The sequence below is a fragment of the Salvia hispanica genome, chromosome 1, assembly GCF_029641045.1.
Source record: "Salvia hispanica isolate PSC_SH4W2 chromosome 1, Shi_PSC_v1, whole genome shotgun sequence".
Lineage (NCBI taxonomy): Eukaryota > Viridiplantae > Streptophyta > Magnoliopsida > Lamiales > Lamiaceae > Salvia > Salvia hispanica.
This window is the reverse complement of record NC_142692.1, coordinates 57,812,346-57,830,989: the sequence shown is the minus strand read 5'-3', so window position 1 is coordinate 57,830,989 and position 18,644 is coordinate 57,812,346. Positions and strand designations below refer to the sequence as shown.

The 18,644-nt window shown below is 35.2% G+C and overlaps 2 protein-coding genes across 2 annotated transcripts; one reads left to right on the top strand and one right to left on the bottom strand.

Moving 5' to 3' along the window:
• The first annotated feature begins 2,675 nt into the window (after window positions 1-2,675).
• On the top strand, window positions 2,676-7,554 carry LOC148934195 (uncharacterized). Its single transcript, XM_089062234.1, has 11 exons — window positions 2,676-2,955; window positions 3,544-3,626; window positions 3,681-4,286; window positions 4,500-5,183; window positions 5,385-5,444; window positions 5,516-5,656; window positions 6,208-6,374; window positions 6,453-6,633; window positions 6,760-6,882; window positions 6,958-7,101; window positions 7,180-7,554. The coding sequence occupies exons 1-11, from the start codon at window positions 2,676-2,678 to the stop codon at window positions 7,552-7,554; spliced, it is 2,844 nt and encodes a 947-aa protein (XP_088918360.1).
• A 1,030-nt stretch (window positions 7,555-8,584) lies between these two features.
• Window positions 8,585-9,802, bottom strand: LOC148934194 (protein FAR1-RELATED SEQUENCE 4-like). The gene has a single exon (XM_089062233.1). It carries the CDS (start codon window positions 9,800-9,802, stop codon window positions 8,585-8,587), a length of 1,218 nt encoding a protein of 405 aa, XP_088918359.1.
• Window positions 9,803-18,644: the final 8,842 nt, after the last annotated feature.

Genomic DNA, 18,644 nt, shown 5'->3' with positions numbered 1-18,644 from the left:
TTATTTATTAAATATAGTTCATTACTTTCGTCAATTAGTTCATTCTAATTGATAGATAGTTCATTACTTTCGTCAATATAGTTCATTACTAACGTCAATTAGTTCATTGTAACATCTATTTAGTTCATGATAAGTACAATGATAGTTAACCTTGTTGCTATTATTACCGCATACCACAAAAGGTTATAATAGGTTCATTGCTAAGGTTCATTGAGTTCATTATTTAGCTCATGCATATGACTCATTTGAAAAAATGTCCTATTATTCAAGAATAAACAAAATTTTTCATTGATGTTCATCAAGTTATGAATGATTAATTTAGGTTTGACGGATTTTGGCGATGTGAAGATTGTACAATGAGACACAATTTGAGGATTTGATTTTCCTTAATATTAATATCAGTATTTTAGCATGAAATTAGGAAATAATAAATCTTTTCAAATTTTTGGGATATCTGATTTTCCATAATTATAATATGAATATTTTAGCATGAAATTAGGCAATAATATGTTGTGTTTGCACTAATATAACAAGAAGTAATTAGAACACGCAACCATAAAAAGTTCATCATGTATAAAAAAACAGTTCATTACGTAAGAAAATTACTACACACGACATATAATTATTAACCTTGGGATGGATCTGAATAAAACAATGAGCCTATCGAACTTATAAACTTCAACACCGACTTCTACATTAAGATGTTGGCTTCGGTTTCCCGTTCGCCAACCTGAATCAGATTAGTAGACGTCGTCGTCTTCGTCTTGGTTTTTCTGCTCAAGCATCGTCACTAAATCTCAAGGATTTTCTCCCAGTCCTGCAACCGCTCGAAGCTAGATCCATGGAATGCTACTCCGCGGATATCCATTTCTTCGTCGACGGCTGCGTGATTGAATCGTTTAGGAGGGCTGGAGGGGTGGTTAAATCCTTCATTGATGTTCATCGAGATTCATCTGGTGGTGTGGACGTGGGGTGGTTAATCCTCCATTGATGTGTTCGTTGAGAATTGTCAAGGGTGGGGGTGGTTGAATCCTCCATTAATTTTGGTTCAATAATAGAAGAAGACAATGTATTAAGTTGAAAACTAGAGATATGGCGTGAGATTATGAAAAAATTCTTGCTTAATTAACGTAGAGGATATTTAGGAAATAATAACTTGACACAAATTTGCATTACATTTTAACCCCTATCGCCTACTTCATGATTAACTAATGAATATTTGGTTGATTCATTTAAACCACCGGATTATAAAAACGGATGGATGAGATTTGTTCTCTAGTTCGGTCTTTTAAAATTAGTTCGACATTGAATACAATCCATATACGCGCGCACACACACACACACACATATATATATATATATAGAGAGAGAGAGAGAGTAGTGATATGTGGCAAATGCCCCTTAAGTATATAACTAGAGAACAAATCACAGCCACAAGATTAAGAAAATCAAGGGCTAGTTTTAACACATGTGATTTTCGAATTTAAAGGAGAAATCAGTTCACTCTAACACAAATTTACTTCACCATACCAGGCGGGGGTATAATGGACATTTCACTAATAAAATTAGGTTAACAATTTTAATTACGCAAATCAATCGATCCCGCCTTCACTGTTCTTCCCGTCGTCTCCATCCATCGCCGCCGTCTTCTCGTTCCTGCAATCACCGCCGTCTTCTCGTAACTGCAATCGCCGCCGTCTTCTCGTTCCTGCAATCGCCGCCGTCTTCTCGTTCCTGCAATCGCCGCCGTCTTCTCGTTCCTGCAATCGCCGCCGTTTCCATCCATCGCGTCTGCAACCGCCGTCGCCTTCATCCATAGTCGAACAATGAATCCAAATCAGAAAGATTTTTCAACATGCAAGTTGTTCTACTAGTTTATGATTTAGATTTCTCATTCTAATTTAGATTTAGTTTTAGAATAAAAGTTAGTTTTGAGAATTCTGCAAATTCAAACATATGAACATCTGCTTACAGTTAATCACTACAGTTAACTACTTCTATTTTTTTGTGTAGGTTTTGATCGAGAGATGAAAAGAAAAACAACAACCGTTGACTCCGATCGTGAGTATTACATTATTAGTGAAGTATTACATTAAAAAATACATACTCTGTTTTTCATTTAGTGAAGTATTACATTATTAGAGTGAAGTGTTTGTAAAGTATTACACTATTCTAGTGCTATAGTGAAGTGGTTGTCATCTATTCTTGTAGTGCTTTGTTTTTCCATTTCAGTGAAGTAAAACATGGTTAGAGTGAAGTAAAACATGGTTAGAGTGAAGTAGTCCAGTGTTAGAGTGAAGTGTATGTCATCTATGCTTGTAGTGCTCTGTTTTATCAATTCAGTGAAGTAAAACATGGTTATAGTGAAGTATTTTAGTGTTATAGTGAAGTTTCTGTCATCTATGCTTCTAGTGCTTTGTTTTTCCATTTCAGTGAAGTAAAACGTGGTTAGAGTGAAGTAGTCCATGATTAGAGTGAAGTGTTTGTTATCTACAATGAAGTAAAATTTTTTGTATTATGCTTGATATTTCAGTGGAAAAAAGGTTGGCAGAAATTGCGGCTGAGATTGTACCAATCGACATACTTAAAGGTTTCATGAAATAATTTCAGTCTTTTGATTCTATATGCATATGAAAAGAAAGAATATTCTAATTTTATGTATTTCTATAGAACAAATGAAAGGTCATAAAGATTCAGCAAATGAAGCAATTGTTGTCGAGAAAAGAATGAAGAATCGGGAGGATGAAACACTTAATGCCGAGAGAAGGATGAAAAATCGGGAGGATAGACCTTCCAAACAAAAAACTACAGCTTCTACTACAAATGAAGCAGATGTTGCAAATGTTGCAAATGTTGCAGAGAAAAGGATGAAGAATAGGGAGGATAAACCTTCCAAACAAAATACTACTGATTATTCTGAAAAGAGGTCGAAGTATATTCATGATAGACCTCAATGTGAGTTATTTAATTATTTAGTATCTTAATGAAATATATTATGTATATGGCACAAATTAGAGTTAAGTGTCTGTCATCTATGCTTGCAGTGCTTTGTTTTTCCATTTCAGTGAAGTATTCCAGTGTTAGAGTGAAGTATTCTAGTGTTATAGTAAAGTGTCTGTCATCTATGATTGTAGTGCTCTGTTTTTCCATTCAGTAAAGTAAAACATGGTTAGAGTGAAGTAAAACAAAGCTAGAGTGAAGTATCCCAGTGTTAGAGTGAACTACAATATTTGCTTACAGTGAAGTGTATTGTGCATGCTTGTATTGCTTTGTTTTTCCAGTTCAGTGATGTAAAACATGTTTGTAGTGAAGTATTCCAGTGTTAGAGTGAAGTGTCTGTCATCTATGATTGTAGTGCTCTGTAATTACATTTCAGTGAAGTAAAACATGGTTAGAGTGAAGTATTCCAGTGTTAGAGTGAAGTGTCTGTAAACTATGATTGTAGTGCTCTGTAATTCCATTTCAGTGAAGTATTCCAGTATTAGAGTGAAGTGTTTGTGATACAGTACAGTGAATTAATTTTTTTTGTATTATTTCTTCTAGGCTCAAAGAGAAAAGGTTTAAATGATGACAATGAAGAGTCTGCTGCAATGAAGCAGAATAAGGCTAAAGGAAAGAAAAAAATGGTGTCGGATGATTTTGAAAATATTAAAATCAGGAGACCGAAACTTGTTGTCAAGGTAGGAATTAAAAATCTAGTTGATGCCATAGAGAAGATGAACAAAAGACAACTAGCTGCGCTGGAAGAGATGGGATTCGGGCAGCTTGTCCATCTAAAGATCAGAAGTATTCCTGCGGAAATGGCATTTTCACTCCTGGAGAATTTTAATCTAGACAACTGCACAAGAATCAAGTTAATTGATGATGAGCCGTTGCATATCACTGAGGAGGATGTGCATGCGACCTTAGGATTGCCAAGAGGGGAGTGGAAGATAAATATTGAAAAGAAGTATTACATAAACGATGATATGCAGAACATTGCAAAAGCTTTGAAGAAGGACAGAAATTCAATCTACGCAACTGATTTGCAAGACCAGCTTGATACTGATGTAGATGGTGGTGAGTTGTTTAAAAAAGTTTTTCTTGTACTGTTGGACTCTGTGCTGATCTCACCATCTGCAAATGGGATTTGTGATGGAAGAATATTGGACTATATAGACAACATTTCCAATGTGAGAAAGTACAACTGGTGCAACTATGTTTTGAATGTGCTAATCACAGCACATGATAGCTGGAAAAAAAAGAACAAATCCACTCCATTCACTGGACCCATCACTTTCTTATTGGTGAGTTTTCTAATTTAAGCACAACTTATAGTGAAGCAAAACATGGTTAGAGTGAAGTATTCCAGTGTTAGAGTGAAGTGTCTGTCATCTATGATTGTAGTGCTTTGTTTTTCCATTTCAGTGAAGTAAAACATGGTTAGAGTGAAGTATTCCAGTGTTAGAGTGAAGTATTTGTCGTCCCAGCTTATAATCCATGTTTGAACCTTTTTGCAGGCATGCTATGTTGATAGGGTTGTCTACAGGACGAGGATGGTGGTTCGAAGATTTCCCACTGTCCGGAACTGGACAACCACCCTTCTTAGGGAAAGAGGTCAGTTGGAATTCAAAAATGGTGGTGTTATAGGCCGAGGAAGCATAGAAAGCATTATTGACCCGGTCTCCATTGAAGCTTTATATGTCAATAATGATTCAACCATTGTCACTGCCCCTGTCCCTTCTACCACTGAGAATACTCTCCCACCAAATGATGAAGCTCCTGTGAAAACTCTTCCAACAACCGAAGCTCCTTCAACTAATGAAGCTCCTGGGAATACTTTGCCAACAACTGAGGAAGCTTCTTCAAATGATGAAATAAAAAGTTCAATAAGGGAAGCTACAGCTTCTATTAAAAAAATGATGAACTGTATAAAGAATGCTCCGGCAACTAGTAAAGACATCAATTGCTTCAAGGTTGTAGCAGTAACTGCCCTTAGAATGGTGGGTGTCGAGGTTGCTCGAGTCGAACAAGCTGTGTCAAATCCAATTGATAATATGACACATGCTATGGAAGTCGATCAAGAGGATAATCCAGAGTGGATTGATCTCATGGAAAAGATGATGGAAATCTATGATGAAAAGAGCAAACTAGTGGCTGAAGGCACATCAATTTTTCCTGATATTAACTTGGAAAAGAAAGATGTAAGTTGAAGTGTTGTAATGATGCAAACAATTTGATTTTGATTTTGGTCTGTTGTGTTTTAAAACTTGATATATGATTCAGGGTGAACTAAAAAAATTTCTATGATGCTGTATTTTAATTTATAATACTTTTTTACTTCTTGTTTATATCTACCTTTTAAGTTTTCGTATTTATGATTAAATACATATCACTATATGCAGGTGACAAAAGAATTTTGTGCTGATCTAACTAAAGGAGGATTACAAAACACACAATTGAAGGTAATACAGATATCTAGTACATTTGTATTGTGGTATTTATATTTGATATTCTTTTCTTGTTATGAAAATAGGATGACAATGTGGATGCCCAAATTGCGTCTGCATTAGAAGCGTTAATGGGGATAGGTGGTGATGATGAATGCATTCAGTCAGAATTGAAAGAAGCTGAACAAAATCCTACAGCCGAATTAGTAGTTTACGATCCGGATATTGTAAGAATTTATAAAATGCTTATTGTGAAGTAAAACGTGAGTAGAGTGGAGTATTCAAGGGTTAGAGTGAAGTGTTTATCATCTATGCTTGTAGTGCTTTGATTTTCGATTGCAGTGAAGTAAAACATGGTTAAAGTGAAGTATTCTAGTGTTAGAGTGAAGTCTCTGTCATCCATGCTTAAAGTGCTTTGTTTTTCCATTTCAGTGAAGTAAAACATGGCTAGAGTGAAGTATTCTAGTGTTAGAGTGAAGTGTCTGTCATCTATGATTGTAGTGCTTTGTTTTTCCATTTCAGTGATGTAAAACATGCTTAAAACATGCTTGTAGTGAAGTATTCCAGTGTTAGAGTGAAGTATTCCAGTGTTAGAGTGAAGTGTCTGTTTATCCATGCTTGTAGTGCTTTTTTTTTCCATTTCAGTAAAACATGGTTATTGTGAAGTAAAACTTGCTCTATTTTTCTATTTCAGTAATGTAAAAATAAACTATATGTCTTATAAAGTGAAGTATATAAACAATATAGTGAAGTTTTCATCTCATTCTTGCCCTGACAGGCAAGTGCTAGGATTGAACAAATGGCAATACGTTCAAAAGCTGAGAAGAGAAAAGCCGCTGCTCTGCGATCTCCATTCTATGAAAGAATGGTTCAGGCAAAAACAAAGTTTACCTTGCAAGAGTCACAAATATTTTTTTGGATTATGACAACACCTAAATTAAATGAGTAAGATTTATATTATAGTTCTTATTTAGAAGAAAAAATATACAAAAGAAATCTTAACACACATACATGTTTGAACAGGGACAACATATTGTATGATGATGATGTTGTAATTGTAACAAAAAGAGAATTTTGTTCACTGTTGCCGCATGAGCTAGTAGAAGTGGGTGTGATCAACGCGTGGGCATCTTATTTGAATAACATGGAAGAATACAGGGCTCTATCTTCATCGAGGCGCCTGTTTTTTACAACATACCTATGTGTAAGAATAGTATAAATTTTGAAAAATGAACTGATGGTATATGTTCATTATAAAGCATGTTTACTTCACTATATGTTCACTATAGTGAATTATTTATATCCAGATTTGACTTGTCTCATCTTTCAGCTGTATACAGTTGTACAACGGCCTGATGGGGCGGACATCAACACCACAATTGATAGATTCTGTAGCAATCTAGAAGATGAGATTAAAAAAATTCCGTATTTCAAGTGGGTCGACGTAGATTTGGTAAATATTGAATATAAAAGATTCTTTGTTATATTCACTGTTGTTTTTATTCTGAAATTGTTATCATCTTTGTAGGTGTTCTTTCCAATTTGTGCTGCGGAACATTACTACACCATATGCTTTAGATTTAGCACTAAAAGCATAGTGGTGATTGACAATTCAAAGAATGGTAGTGATGAGGACATCACAATCAATTATGGTAGCATACCTGAAACTGTGGTAAGTATACATGATATATAGTGAAGTATTTTGTGATTACAGTGAACTACCTCTGATATTCATGATAATATATTGCAGAGAATGTATTTTTGTCATTATTTGACAAAAATGGGTTATCACGTGCAATGCAAATCAATAAAGGATCTTACCATAAAGAGGCTAAAAATGTCTTGGAGAACAACATCAAATGCAGAAGATTGTGGAGTTTTTTTGATGAGACATATGGAATGTTATTATGGTGAGCGGGAACAAGATTGGAAATGTGGATTATCTACAAGGAGCAAGGGAATACTCCAAAGACTAAGAGCAAAGTATTGCAGCGCATTAATGTTGTCAGAAATAAACCATGAGTCATTAAAAAACATGGTAACAACATCAAAGCATTATAAAGAATGTGAGAAAAACATGCACATAGATGTGGAAAACATGATTGTAAACTTCAAGCGTTCATGAACTATTGTACAAAACTTCATTTAAATTCAATAGTTAGTTCCTATTTACTGTCGAGCTATTTACTTAACTATATGCACAATATAGTTCACTATATGCAAAATATACTTCACTATATACACAATGCACATCATTGGAGTGAAGTAAAACAAAGCTAGAGTGAAGTATTACAGTGTTAGAGTGAAGTGTCTTTTTATCCATGCTTGTAGTGCTCTGTAATTCCATTTCAGTGAAGTAAAACATGGTAAGAGTGAAGTAAAACATGGTTAGACTGAAGTAAAACATGGTTAGAGTGAAGTGTCTCATCTATGATTGTAGTGCTTTGTTTTTCCATTTCAGTGAAGTAAACCATGGTAAGAGTGAAGTAAAACAAGGCTAGAGTGAAGTATTCCAGTGTTAGAGTGAAGTGTCTGTCATCTATGATTGTAGTGCTCTGTAATTCCATTTCAGTGAAGTAAAACATGGTTAGAGTGAAGTAAAACAAGGCTAGAGTGAAGTGTCTGTCATCTATGATTGTAGTGCTTTGATTTTCGATTGCAGTGAAGTAAAACATGGTAAGAGTGAAGTAAAACATGGTTAGAGTGAAGTGTCTCATCTATGATTGCAGTGCTTTGTTTTTCCATTTCAGTGATGTAAAACAAGGCTAGAGTGAAGTATTCCAATGTTAGAGTGAAGTATTTGTCATCTATTCTTGTTTATTACACGATAATCAATATTACATCACTATAAATGAACCAAAACATGTAATAAGCGAACTAAAGACTTGTAAGCAGTAAAACGAACACAAATAAAATTGAATTTATTCGCAATTGAGCTTAACATAAAAACAAAGTTTGAATTGAGATAAAAATCACTCAAAAGTGTAATAAAAATGAGTCATTGGTGCTCTAAAAAGGCTACAAAGTGAACTGTTTCTTTCCAAATACTCACTGCCTCTGTTTTGCCTTCTCATTCACCTTTTTGCAGTTCCTGGAATCATGGTGTCCAATCACATGACAATTTCCACACTTTCGGCCTGGTTTCATTGCTAACTTCACTGCCGACTCCTTCTTGGATTTTCTCCTACTACCACTTTGTTTGGAACTTGTGAGCCATAGAAATTCTCAATCAATGCTCTCTTCTCTGTCGAAGACAGAACAGCACTTCCGAGAAGCTGCTTCTTACCTTCTTCAATAATTGCAGTAAATGCATTGATTTGGTCAATGTTCCCTTCAATACTTTGTGCTATTTCAAAGAATAATGCATACAAGTTTTTAAATGCAATCTTCTTCTCGTCCACAACAGAGAGTATTTCTTCATCATCACAAAAGCCTCCATGTATTGGCTTCACAAACTGTGACTTCAACCATCTCCATCCACGCAAATTCTCGGGTATCAACTTAACAAACTTATATTTCAACACACAAAGTATATGGCTGCACAATAGACCAAGTCTCTCAAACTTTTTACATCCACACAAATAGGTGTCATCGCCAATGGAGTAAGTCACTGTCCATGAGTTTGAATCCTTGTCATTTATGTTATATACTTCATTCTCTCTATTGGTAGACATTCCTAGAGTTGAACAAGACAAAGAGAAACATGCATAAACTATCTCCTCTTGAATTGCATTAAAAGCACTACCACTATATATTGTTGACGCATGTTTCTCAATTTCCAATTCTGTTCGCAATATAGGCACTTTTGTTGAATCATAGTATTCAAGCTTTGCGCTATTACTTCTCTGAGCCTCCAAAGCATGGTTATAGTTCATATAAAATAGCATAAGGTTAGCCCGACACTTTGAGTACCTTTTAAAGAAGCTATTCTGTGATTCAGACAAAGATGTTGTCTTTATCAACGAGCTCATCGGAAAATCACGGAAAAAGGCTGGAACCCAAAACTTTCTAGATGCAAACATTGATGAAAACCAGTCATTATTGGCCAGCCCATATCTTTCCATTATAGCATGCCAAGATTCTTCAAATGCATCAGGCTCTATCAACTCCGACCAAACACATGCATTCAATTCCTTCTTTAGTTCTTCACTACCAAGCATGTTCTTTGGCAATTTGTCAGCAACTTTATTCATTATATGCCACATGCACCACCTGTGTCTCGTACTAAGAAGAACCTCTGCAATAGCAACTTTCATTCCTAAATCTTGGTCGGTTACGATTAGCTTTGGAGCCACACCCATACATTTCACAAATTGTTTAAATAACCATGAAAAGGAGTCGGCACTTTCCTTGGATAAAAGGCCAGCAACCATGATTATCCTTGCCCGTAAATGGAGCAAATATCATGCAGTACCTACATGTTAAAATCACTATAAGACGTAAATAATAATCACTTCACTCTAACACTGGAATACTTCACTCTAACACTGGAATACTTCACTGAAATGGAAAAACAAAGCACTACAATCATAGATGACAGACACTTCACTCTAGCCTTGTTTTACTTCACTTTAACCATGTTTTACTTCACTGAAATGGAATTACAGAGCACTACAATCATAGATGACAGACACTTCACTCTAACACTGGAATACTTCACTCTAGCCTTGTTTTACTTCACTCTTACCATGTTTTACTTCACTGAAATGGAAAAACAAAGCACTACAATCATAGATGAGACACTTCACTCTAACCATGTTGTACTTCACTCTTACCATGTTTTACTTCACTGAAATGGAAAAACAAAGCACTACAATCATAGATGACAGACACTTCACTCTAGCCTTGTTTTACTTCACTCTAACCATGTTTTACTTCACTGAAATGGAATTACAGAGCACTACAATCATAGATGACAGACACTTCACTCTAACACTGGAATACTTCACTCTAGCCTTGTTTTACTTCACTGAAATGGAAAAACAAAGCACTACAATCATAGATGACAGACACTTCACTTTAACCATGTTTTACTTCACTGAAATGGAATTACAGAGCACTACAATCATAGATGACAGACACTTCACTCTAACACTGGAATACTTCACTCTAGCCTTGTTTTACTTCACTGCAATCGAAAATCAAAGCACTACAATCATAGATGACAGACACTTCACTCTAACACTGGAATACTTCACTACAAGCATGTTTTACATCACTGAACTGGATAAACAAAGGAATACAAGCATGCACAATACACTTCACTGTAAGCAAATATTGTAGTTCACTAAATGCTCATTATACTTCACTAAAATGAATAAAAACAGTACAATATAAGCCATGCTCAATATACTTCACTGTAAGCTTATTGTAGTTCACTAAATGCTCAATAAAGAACAAGGCATGTGAATGTAATTAGTGTGCACGTACCTATTTGTTGAGTATGTCGTATCAAAAGAATCAATATCACCATACATATGATAATTTCTCTTGGCAGTTGGATCACACCAAAACAAACGTGTCAGTCTATCCTTTGAGTTGACCTCAAATTCATATGTAAATGCTCCACAAAGTTCCTTTTTTCCTGCGCATCTCATTTAATAGCATTTGTGCATCAGTCCTTCCACGTATGCTCTAAGGTCGCGTCTGTAGTTGCGTACTTCTAAAACAGTACACCCTACATAATCTAATCCACCAAGTACTTCCTTGAGTAAGCTAAAACTTAAAGTTGGACCGATATTTGCATTAGCGCAATCAAGTATGAATTTCTGATGAACTAAATCCAAATTGCGGTTCAACTTCATAAAACGCTTATGGCGTTCCTCAACCATCTCGTGATTATGTTCTTCAACAAAACTTTGTATAACATAACCAACACCCATAAAAAACTTCCAAGACACTTTAGCATTACAAAAGCACTTAATAGAAGAACGCTTGCGTTTCACCTCATGTTGTTCATTTTTTCTTTGCTTTGTACCTTCTCGGCTACACACCACATAAATCCAAGTAATGACATCTTTTTCCTTTTTTGATCCCTTCTTACGGGTGTCAAACCCAACATATCGAGCATAATTGTTGTAGAAGTCCAATGCACGATCAAGGGTTATGAAACTTTGTCCAATTTTTGGTTTCAAATCATCGGGGCATTTTGGTACATAAACCACTGTAAGAAAAATATACTTCACTGTGAGCAAAAATATACTTCACTCTAAACATGTTTTACATCACTGAAATGGAAAAACAAAGCACTACAAGCATAGATGACAAATACTTCACTCTAGCCTTGTTTTACATCAATGAAATGGAAAAACAAAGCACTACACAGACACTTCACTCTAACCATGTTTTACTTCACTCTAACCATGTTTTACTTCACTGAATGGAAAAACAGAGCACTACAATCATAGATGACAGAAACTTCACTATAACACTAGAATACTTCACTCTAACCATGTTTTACTTCACTGAAATGGAAAAACAAAGCACTGCAAGAATAGATGACAGACACTTCACTCTAACCATTTTTTACTTCACTCTAACCATGTTTTACTTCACTCTAACCTTGTTTTACTTCACTGAATGGAAAAACATAGCACTACAATCATAGATGACAGACACTTCACTATAACACATGAATACTTCACTCTAACCATGTTTTACTTCACTTTAACCATGAATCACAAACACTTTACGCTAACACTGGAATACTTCACTTTAATTATGTTATACTTCACTGTAATGAATAATATACTTCAATACAAACAATATTTACTTCAATATAGAGCATATTTACTTCACTGTTCGTCACATATAGTTCACTCTAACGTTTTTTCACATCATACACGATCTAATCATGCTGAGCAACAACACTTAATTGATAATAATTGATAATTACCTTTAGATTCAGTTTCTCCTTCCTCTCCCGATGAAGAGGAATCAGAATCGAAATAATCTTCCGATGAATGTATCGGAATTGAATCCATTTGAAGGAGTCCAGACGTCGCGATGAAGGAATCAAATTGCGATGGTTAATCCGGAGCGAATTTGATCAGAATCAAATCACACTGATCGATCCAAACTAATTCGCGCTGATCGATCCAATCAGATTTGAGAAAATCGCGCTTGAATTCAATCAGAACGAAGCTGAATTTGGTTCAGATCTGAGAAATCGCGCTTGAATTTGATTCAGATCGGGAATTTCATATTTTTGGAAGAAATCCTAAGCTAAATTTGGTTCAGATTGGAGAATGATTTGGGAAGATTTTGACGATAAACTCACGATGGATGATTATAAATTTGATTAATTCATGTTGAAATATTGAATTCCAAATATGCCCTTAGACAAGTATTTTCTCATAAAAATTTGAAAGTTTGTTTAAACCATAGGATTAATTTGGAGTATTAAGATATGTGGCTGAGATTTATTCTCTAGTTATACACTTAAAATTAGTTAGACCTTGATCACTCCTCTATATATATATATATATATATATGGGCATATTAGGGTGCCACCACCCCTTAAAATAACACCATATCACCATACCACCATTCATAGCCAATCATTTGTACACGTGGACGAATAATAAGCTGCCACGTGGCAAAAAAATCTGAAAAAAGACGGGCAGCAATTTGCTGGTCTTTATACAATAATTTTTCTTGAACAGCAATATCCGACACACTATACATCAATCTATAGATTGCTGTGTAGTGTTTGTAATATTGCTGTGTAGCGTTTATAATATTGCTGCATAAGCGGTGTCACGGTGTCACGGTGTCATTTTAAGAGGGGTTGTCATTTTAATATTAACCATTAGATTGATGGAATGGACGGACTAGATTAAAATGGAAAATCTGATCCCGCGATGCATTATTAGTTCATTTTTGTGCATTATAAGGGTAAAGCTGTAAACACGAAAATATATCAGCAGTTTCAAAACTGCAAGTGCATAAATTACTCCTCTATATATATATATATATATGGGCATATTAGGGTGCCACCACCCCTTAAAATAACACCATATCACCATACCACCATTCATAGCCAATCATTTGTACACGTGGACGAATAATAAGCTGCCACGTGGCAAAAAAAATCTGAAAAAAGACGGGCAGCAATTTGCTGGTCTTTATACAATAATTTTTCTTGAACAGCAATATCCGACACACTATACATCAATCTATAGATTGCTGTGTAGTGTTTGTAATATTGCTGTGTAGCGTTTATAATATTGCTGCATAAGCGGTGTCACGGTGTCATTTTAAGAGGGGTTGTCATTTTAATATTAACCATTAGATTGATGGAATGGACGGACTAGATTAAAATGGAAAATCTGATCCCGCGATGCATTATTAGTTCATTTTTGTGCATTATAAGGGTAAAGCTGTAAACACGAAAATATATCAGCAGTTTCAAAACTGCAAGTGCATAAATTACTCCTCTATATATATATATATATATATATGGGCATATTAGGGTGCCACCACCCCTTAAAATAACACCATATCACCATACCACCATTCATAGCCAATCATTTGTACACGTGGACGAATAATAAGCTGCCACGTGGCAAAAAAAATCTGAAAAAAGACGGGCAGCAATTTGCTGGTCTTTATACAATAATTTTTCTTGAACAGCAATATCCGACACACTATACATCAATCTATAGATTGCTGTGTAGTGTTTGTAATATTGCTGTGTAGCGTTTATAATATTGCTGCATAAGCGGTGTCACGGTGTCATTTTAAGAGGGGTTGTCATTTTAATATTAACCATTAGATTGATGGAATGGACGGACTAGATTAAAATGGAAAATCTGATCCCGCGATGCATTATTAGTTCATTTTTGTGCATTATAAGGGTAAAGCTGTAAACACGAAAATATATCAGCAGTTTCAAAACTGCAAGTGCATAAATTACTCCTCTATATATATATATATATATATATGGGCATATTAGGGTGCCACCACCCCTTAAAATAACACCATATCACCATACCACCATTCATAGCCAATCATTTGTACACGTGGACGAATAATAAGCTGCCACGTGGCAAAAAAAATCTGAAAAAAGACGGGCAGCAATTTGCTGGTCTTTATACAATAATTTTTCTTGAACAGCAATATCCGACACACTATACATCAATCTATAGATTGCTGTGTAGTGTTTGTAATATTGCTGTGTAGCGTTTATAATATTGCTGCATAAGCGGTGTCACGGTGTCATTTTAAGAGGGGTTGTCATTTTAATATTAACCATTAGATTGATGGAATGGACGGACTAGATTAAAATGGAAAATCTGATCCCGCGATGCATTATTAGTTCATTTTTGTGCATTATAAGGGTAAAGCTGTAAACACGAAAATATATCAGCAGTTTCAAAACTGCAAGTGCATAAATTACGTAGTTATTTGGAGAGACGATTGACAAATCTCTCATTCTATTCTCTTTCATAATCGCGACCTCCTCACTTCTCCCCTCTTCCCAAACCCTAACCGCGCTGTTTTACACCCACAGATCAAGCAAAATTTTTTTGATTCGTGCTGCAAGGATGACGGGAAATCAAACCAAAGCAAACTCTGAGCTTGTTTTCATCATTCGAGGGTCGATTTTGCTATTTTGTCACAACCATCTCTTTCCACTTCTAGCAGCAGTAGTTGAAGATTGATTGATTCAATTTTGAATCCGATATTTCAGTGAATTTAGGGTTTATTCTGATAAATTTGTGCGTAACCGTCGGTTTTTGCAATTTTGATTTCGATTTTCAGTGAATTTATGGTTTATTATGATAAATTTGTGATGACCAGACGGAGAAAGTGAGGTTAGAAACCCTAGCTGCTTCAAAATCAGAGAAACTCCATTGGAAGGGTCGATTTCTTTCCGCTTAACACATTCGGTCGACGCAACACCATTTTAATCGGTGGAAGATTTTCAATCGACAACAAGGTATGGTTCCAAAGTTTCAATTTTTGGTAAGAGACCTGTCTCTGAGTCGATTTTAGCCGTGAAAACACCACAAAGTCGACGATTTAGAGTTTTATAATAAACATAATGTACAAATATTTCCGTGTAATGGATTTTATTTACTCAGTAATGGACGATTTGTGTCCTGTAATGTATATGCTCCTGAGACGTATTTGTTCTGGTTTTATGAGTAGTTTTAACTTACAAAAATAATGTAAAAATATTTCAGTGTAATGGATTTTATTTAATCAGTAATGGACGATCTGTGTCCTATAATGTATATGTTTATGAGACATTTTTGTTGTGATTTTATGAGTAGTTTTAACTGATAAACATAATGTACAAATATTTCAATGTAATGGATTTTATTTACTCAGTAATGGACGATTTGTATCCTGTAGTAATGGACGATCTCTACATTATTCATTGATCCGTGCACATTATTAGATACTATTGGTACATTATTTACTGATACAAATGTACATTATTAGATATCATTGGTACATTATTCACTGTACCAAATCTAAAACAGACATTAAAAAACGAAGTTTAATTCATGTGGTGGTACTATACCCTATCCCCATGGATTGATAAATCCTAGGGGAATGAATCAAACTTCTTGCCCTTGGTGATGGTTTTGTTTGTGAGTGGGTACTGTTAGGATTGGTATACTGAAAAGCATATTTCGACCATGTTGCACGGATAGAATTGCTTGGATACAATAAATTCTACAATCCACTTTTAACCCAAGGCGAGAAGTAGTAATTTTATCGCATTGATGTTTGCTTGTGCATTTAAAAGATGTTTCTCAAACATTTAAATGTATAAGAAGCAAATAAGTCTAATTCTTCTACATAGTAGACTGGTCGTGAACGACGTTCACAGAAGGTGACGCAGTCGATTCTTTGTAGAAGAGAAATGGAATTTCACAACCTAGATAGGCTTTGGCTACCTATCGTGAAAGGTTGCAGTGTCAGTCCGCATGTTTCCTTACCTTAGGAAATAAACGACACTGGTGTGGTATAGCACGAGTGATCTAACAGTTGAGATAAGTCTTTCTTGCTATTTACCGAAAGACGAGGTCTCGGTGATTGTTATTTCTTAATCATTGTTGACATAACATTGAACATACGATATTGATTATGCACTACTTTGATTTATCATATGGTGCGGATTTTTCACAATCCAAGAATCCTGATATCTTGGGTAGTGGTGATCAATGTCTAGAGATGCTAGTATTGTTATTGCAATGAATCGTGTGCTGGGTGAGTCCAGTTTGATAATATCCTCAAGAGGTGTTCGAAAAAGGTTTTATTATTCAGAAACCCGGCCGGTTGGAATTTATTCCAGAATAATAAATAAAGATTTTGAACTAGACAACTCTTGGAAAAAGATATTAATTAATTAAAGTCAAATAGCAGACTTAAATTGATTAATGGATATTTATATCTTTAACACGGGAAATAATAAATTAAAGAGGTAATAGCCCGGATTACTCGTAATTTGGGATTGGACGGGCAGTCAATATTATTATACTATAGTGGATGATAATAATATTCTGTTTGGACTTGTATTAAATTGGGGCTCAATTTAATTAGTAAAAGTCCAACAGGTTTGGCCCAAGTCCAACCTCCATGGATCCCTAATCTGGCCCATCATAACTCAATATAAAAGGAGATTAGAAAGGAGATTTAAACAGATTTAATACATAAATTTTCGTGCTCCCCTCTGGGAGTGGACGAAAAGTCAGTTTTCTCAAAAACTGATATTCTGTCTTCTTTCTATTCAAGCCCTTTCCGATCCTGACAAGCTTTGCCCACCCAAAGGTCATTATCTGAGTTCGGGATACAGATTAGAAGATTTGTGGTCGAGTACGAAGATCTTCATGTGGAGAAGAAGCAAGCAATCGTCGATTCTTTGGAGAATCAGATCGGTAACCCTAATCCGTAGAATATCATGAATTAGGGTTTAATTCCTTAAAGCATGATTTATGTGTGTTCTAGCATGCAATTGATTGTTTAACATGTGATAAATTGATCACATAATCTGTCAAATAGATCCATATGTATGATTTATTTGTGAATGCATGACTTCCGCTGTGCAAGGGGCACCAATCCCTAGCAATTGGTATCAAAGCCAATTTTTGGCTCTGATTATGTGGATTAATTTCATGTTATTTGAATTGCTTGAGAGCATATGTTTATGCGTTGCTGCGTGTTTTTGTGATATGATTACACTTTTCTTTTGATTACATGAAAATATTAATCGATAGCGCTACAATTTGGGAGAAAAATGGGTTATTACGTTGAGTATCTTGATTAACCATTACCCAATTTGTGTAATCATTACGTTGAGTATCTTGATTCGATTCACAAAATAGTGGGATATGTTTTAACAATATTTCATTGGAGATTCATAATACTTATTCGTGAATTGGAGTATCGGCAACGTGAGAATCACGCAATCTGAGTAGCTCGCAAGTCGACGGAGATGGCTGCATCAGATCGAAACGTATGGCCGCAGCGACGTCTCCGAGCAGCGACAGTGACAGTGGTTCGCAAAGAAGGCAGCAGTGGCTGCGGTAATGTAGCTGCAGCAGCAGCCCTTGATGCGGTCCAGTGGCTGTCCAACAGGCTACGAGACTTTGAGCAGCTAGACGGTGGCGTGCGAGCTTCAGAGACGCACCAGCAGCAGCGAGTCGAGTGGGAGCTCGTTGGTGGCGTTTCCCAGGCTCGAGTGGCGGCGCAGCTTTCCAAATTAGTTAGGGTTTCCCTAATCCTAGGAACTAATTTGGAGGAAATTTCAAAATTAGTTAGGGTTCCCTAAACCCTAGGAATTAGTTTTGGAGATAATCTAATATTAGTTAGGGTTTTCCTAAACCCTTGGAATTAATTTAGATATTTTTCAAGATATGATTTGGAATAAGTTATGAATATATTTAATTGGATTATCTAAAATTTAATTTTTAATTAAATTATGGATTAATTGGATTTTTATCCTAATTTTATGGGTTTTGATATATTTAATTCTGTCTAGATAAATCCCAGATAAATTAGGATAATAATAATTAATTTTACTTTTGTCTTATGGATTTATATAGATTTAAGTCTATGTGATAAATCCTAGATAGACTAGATAAATAATTAATTATATTTGGATTTTATCCTTATTTTATGGATTTAGATATATTTAGTTATATCTAGATAAATCCAAGATAAATTTGGATAATAATTAATTTTATTGTCTTATGGATT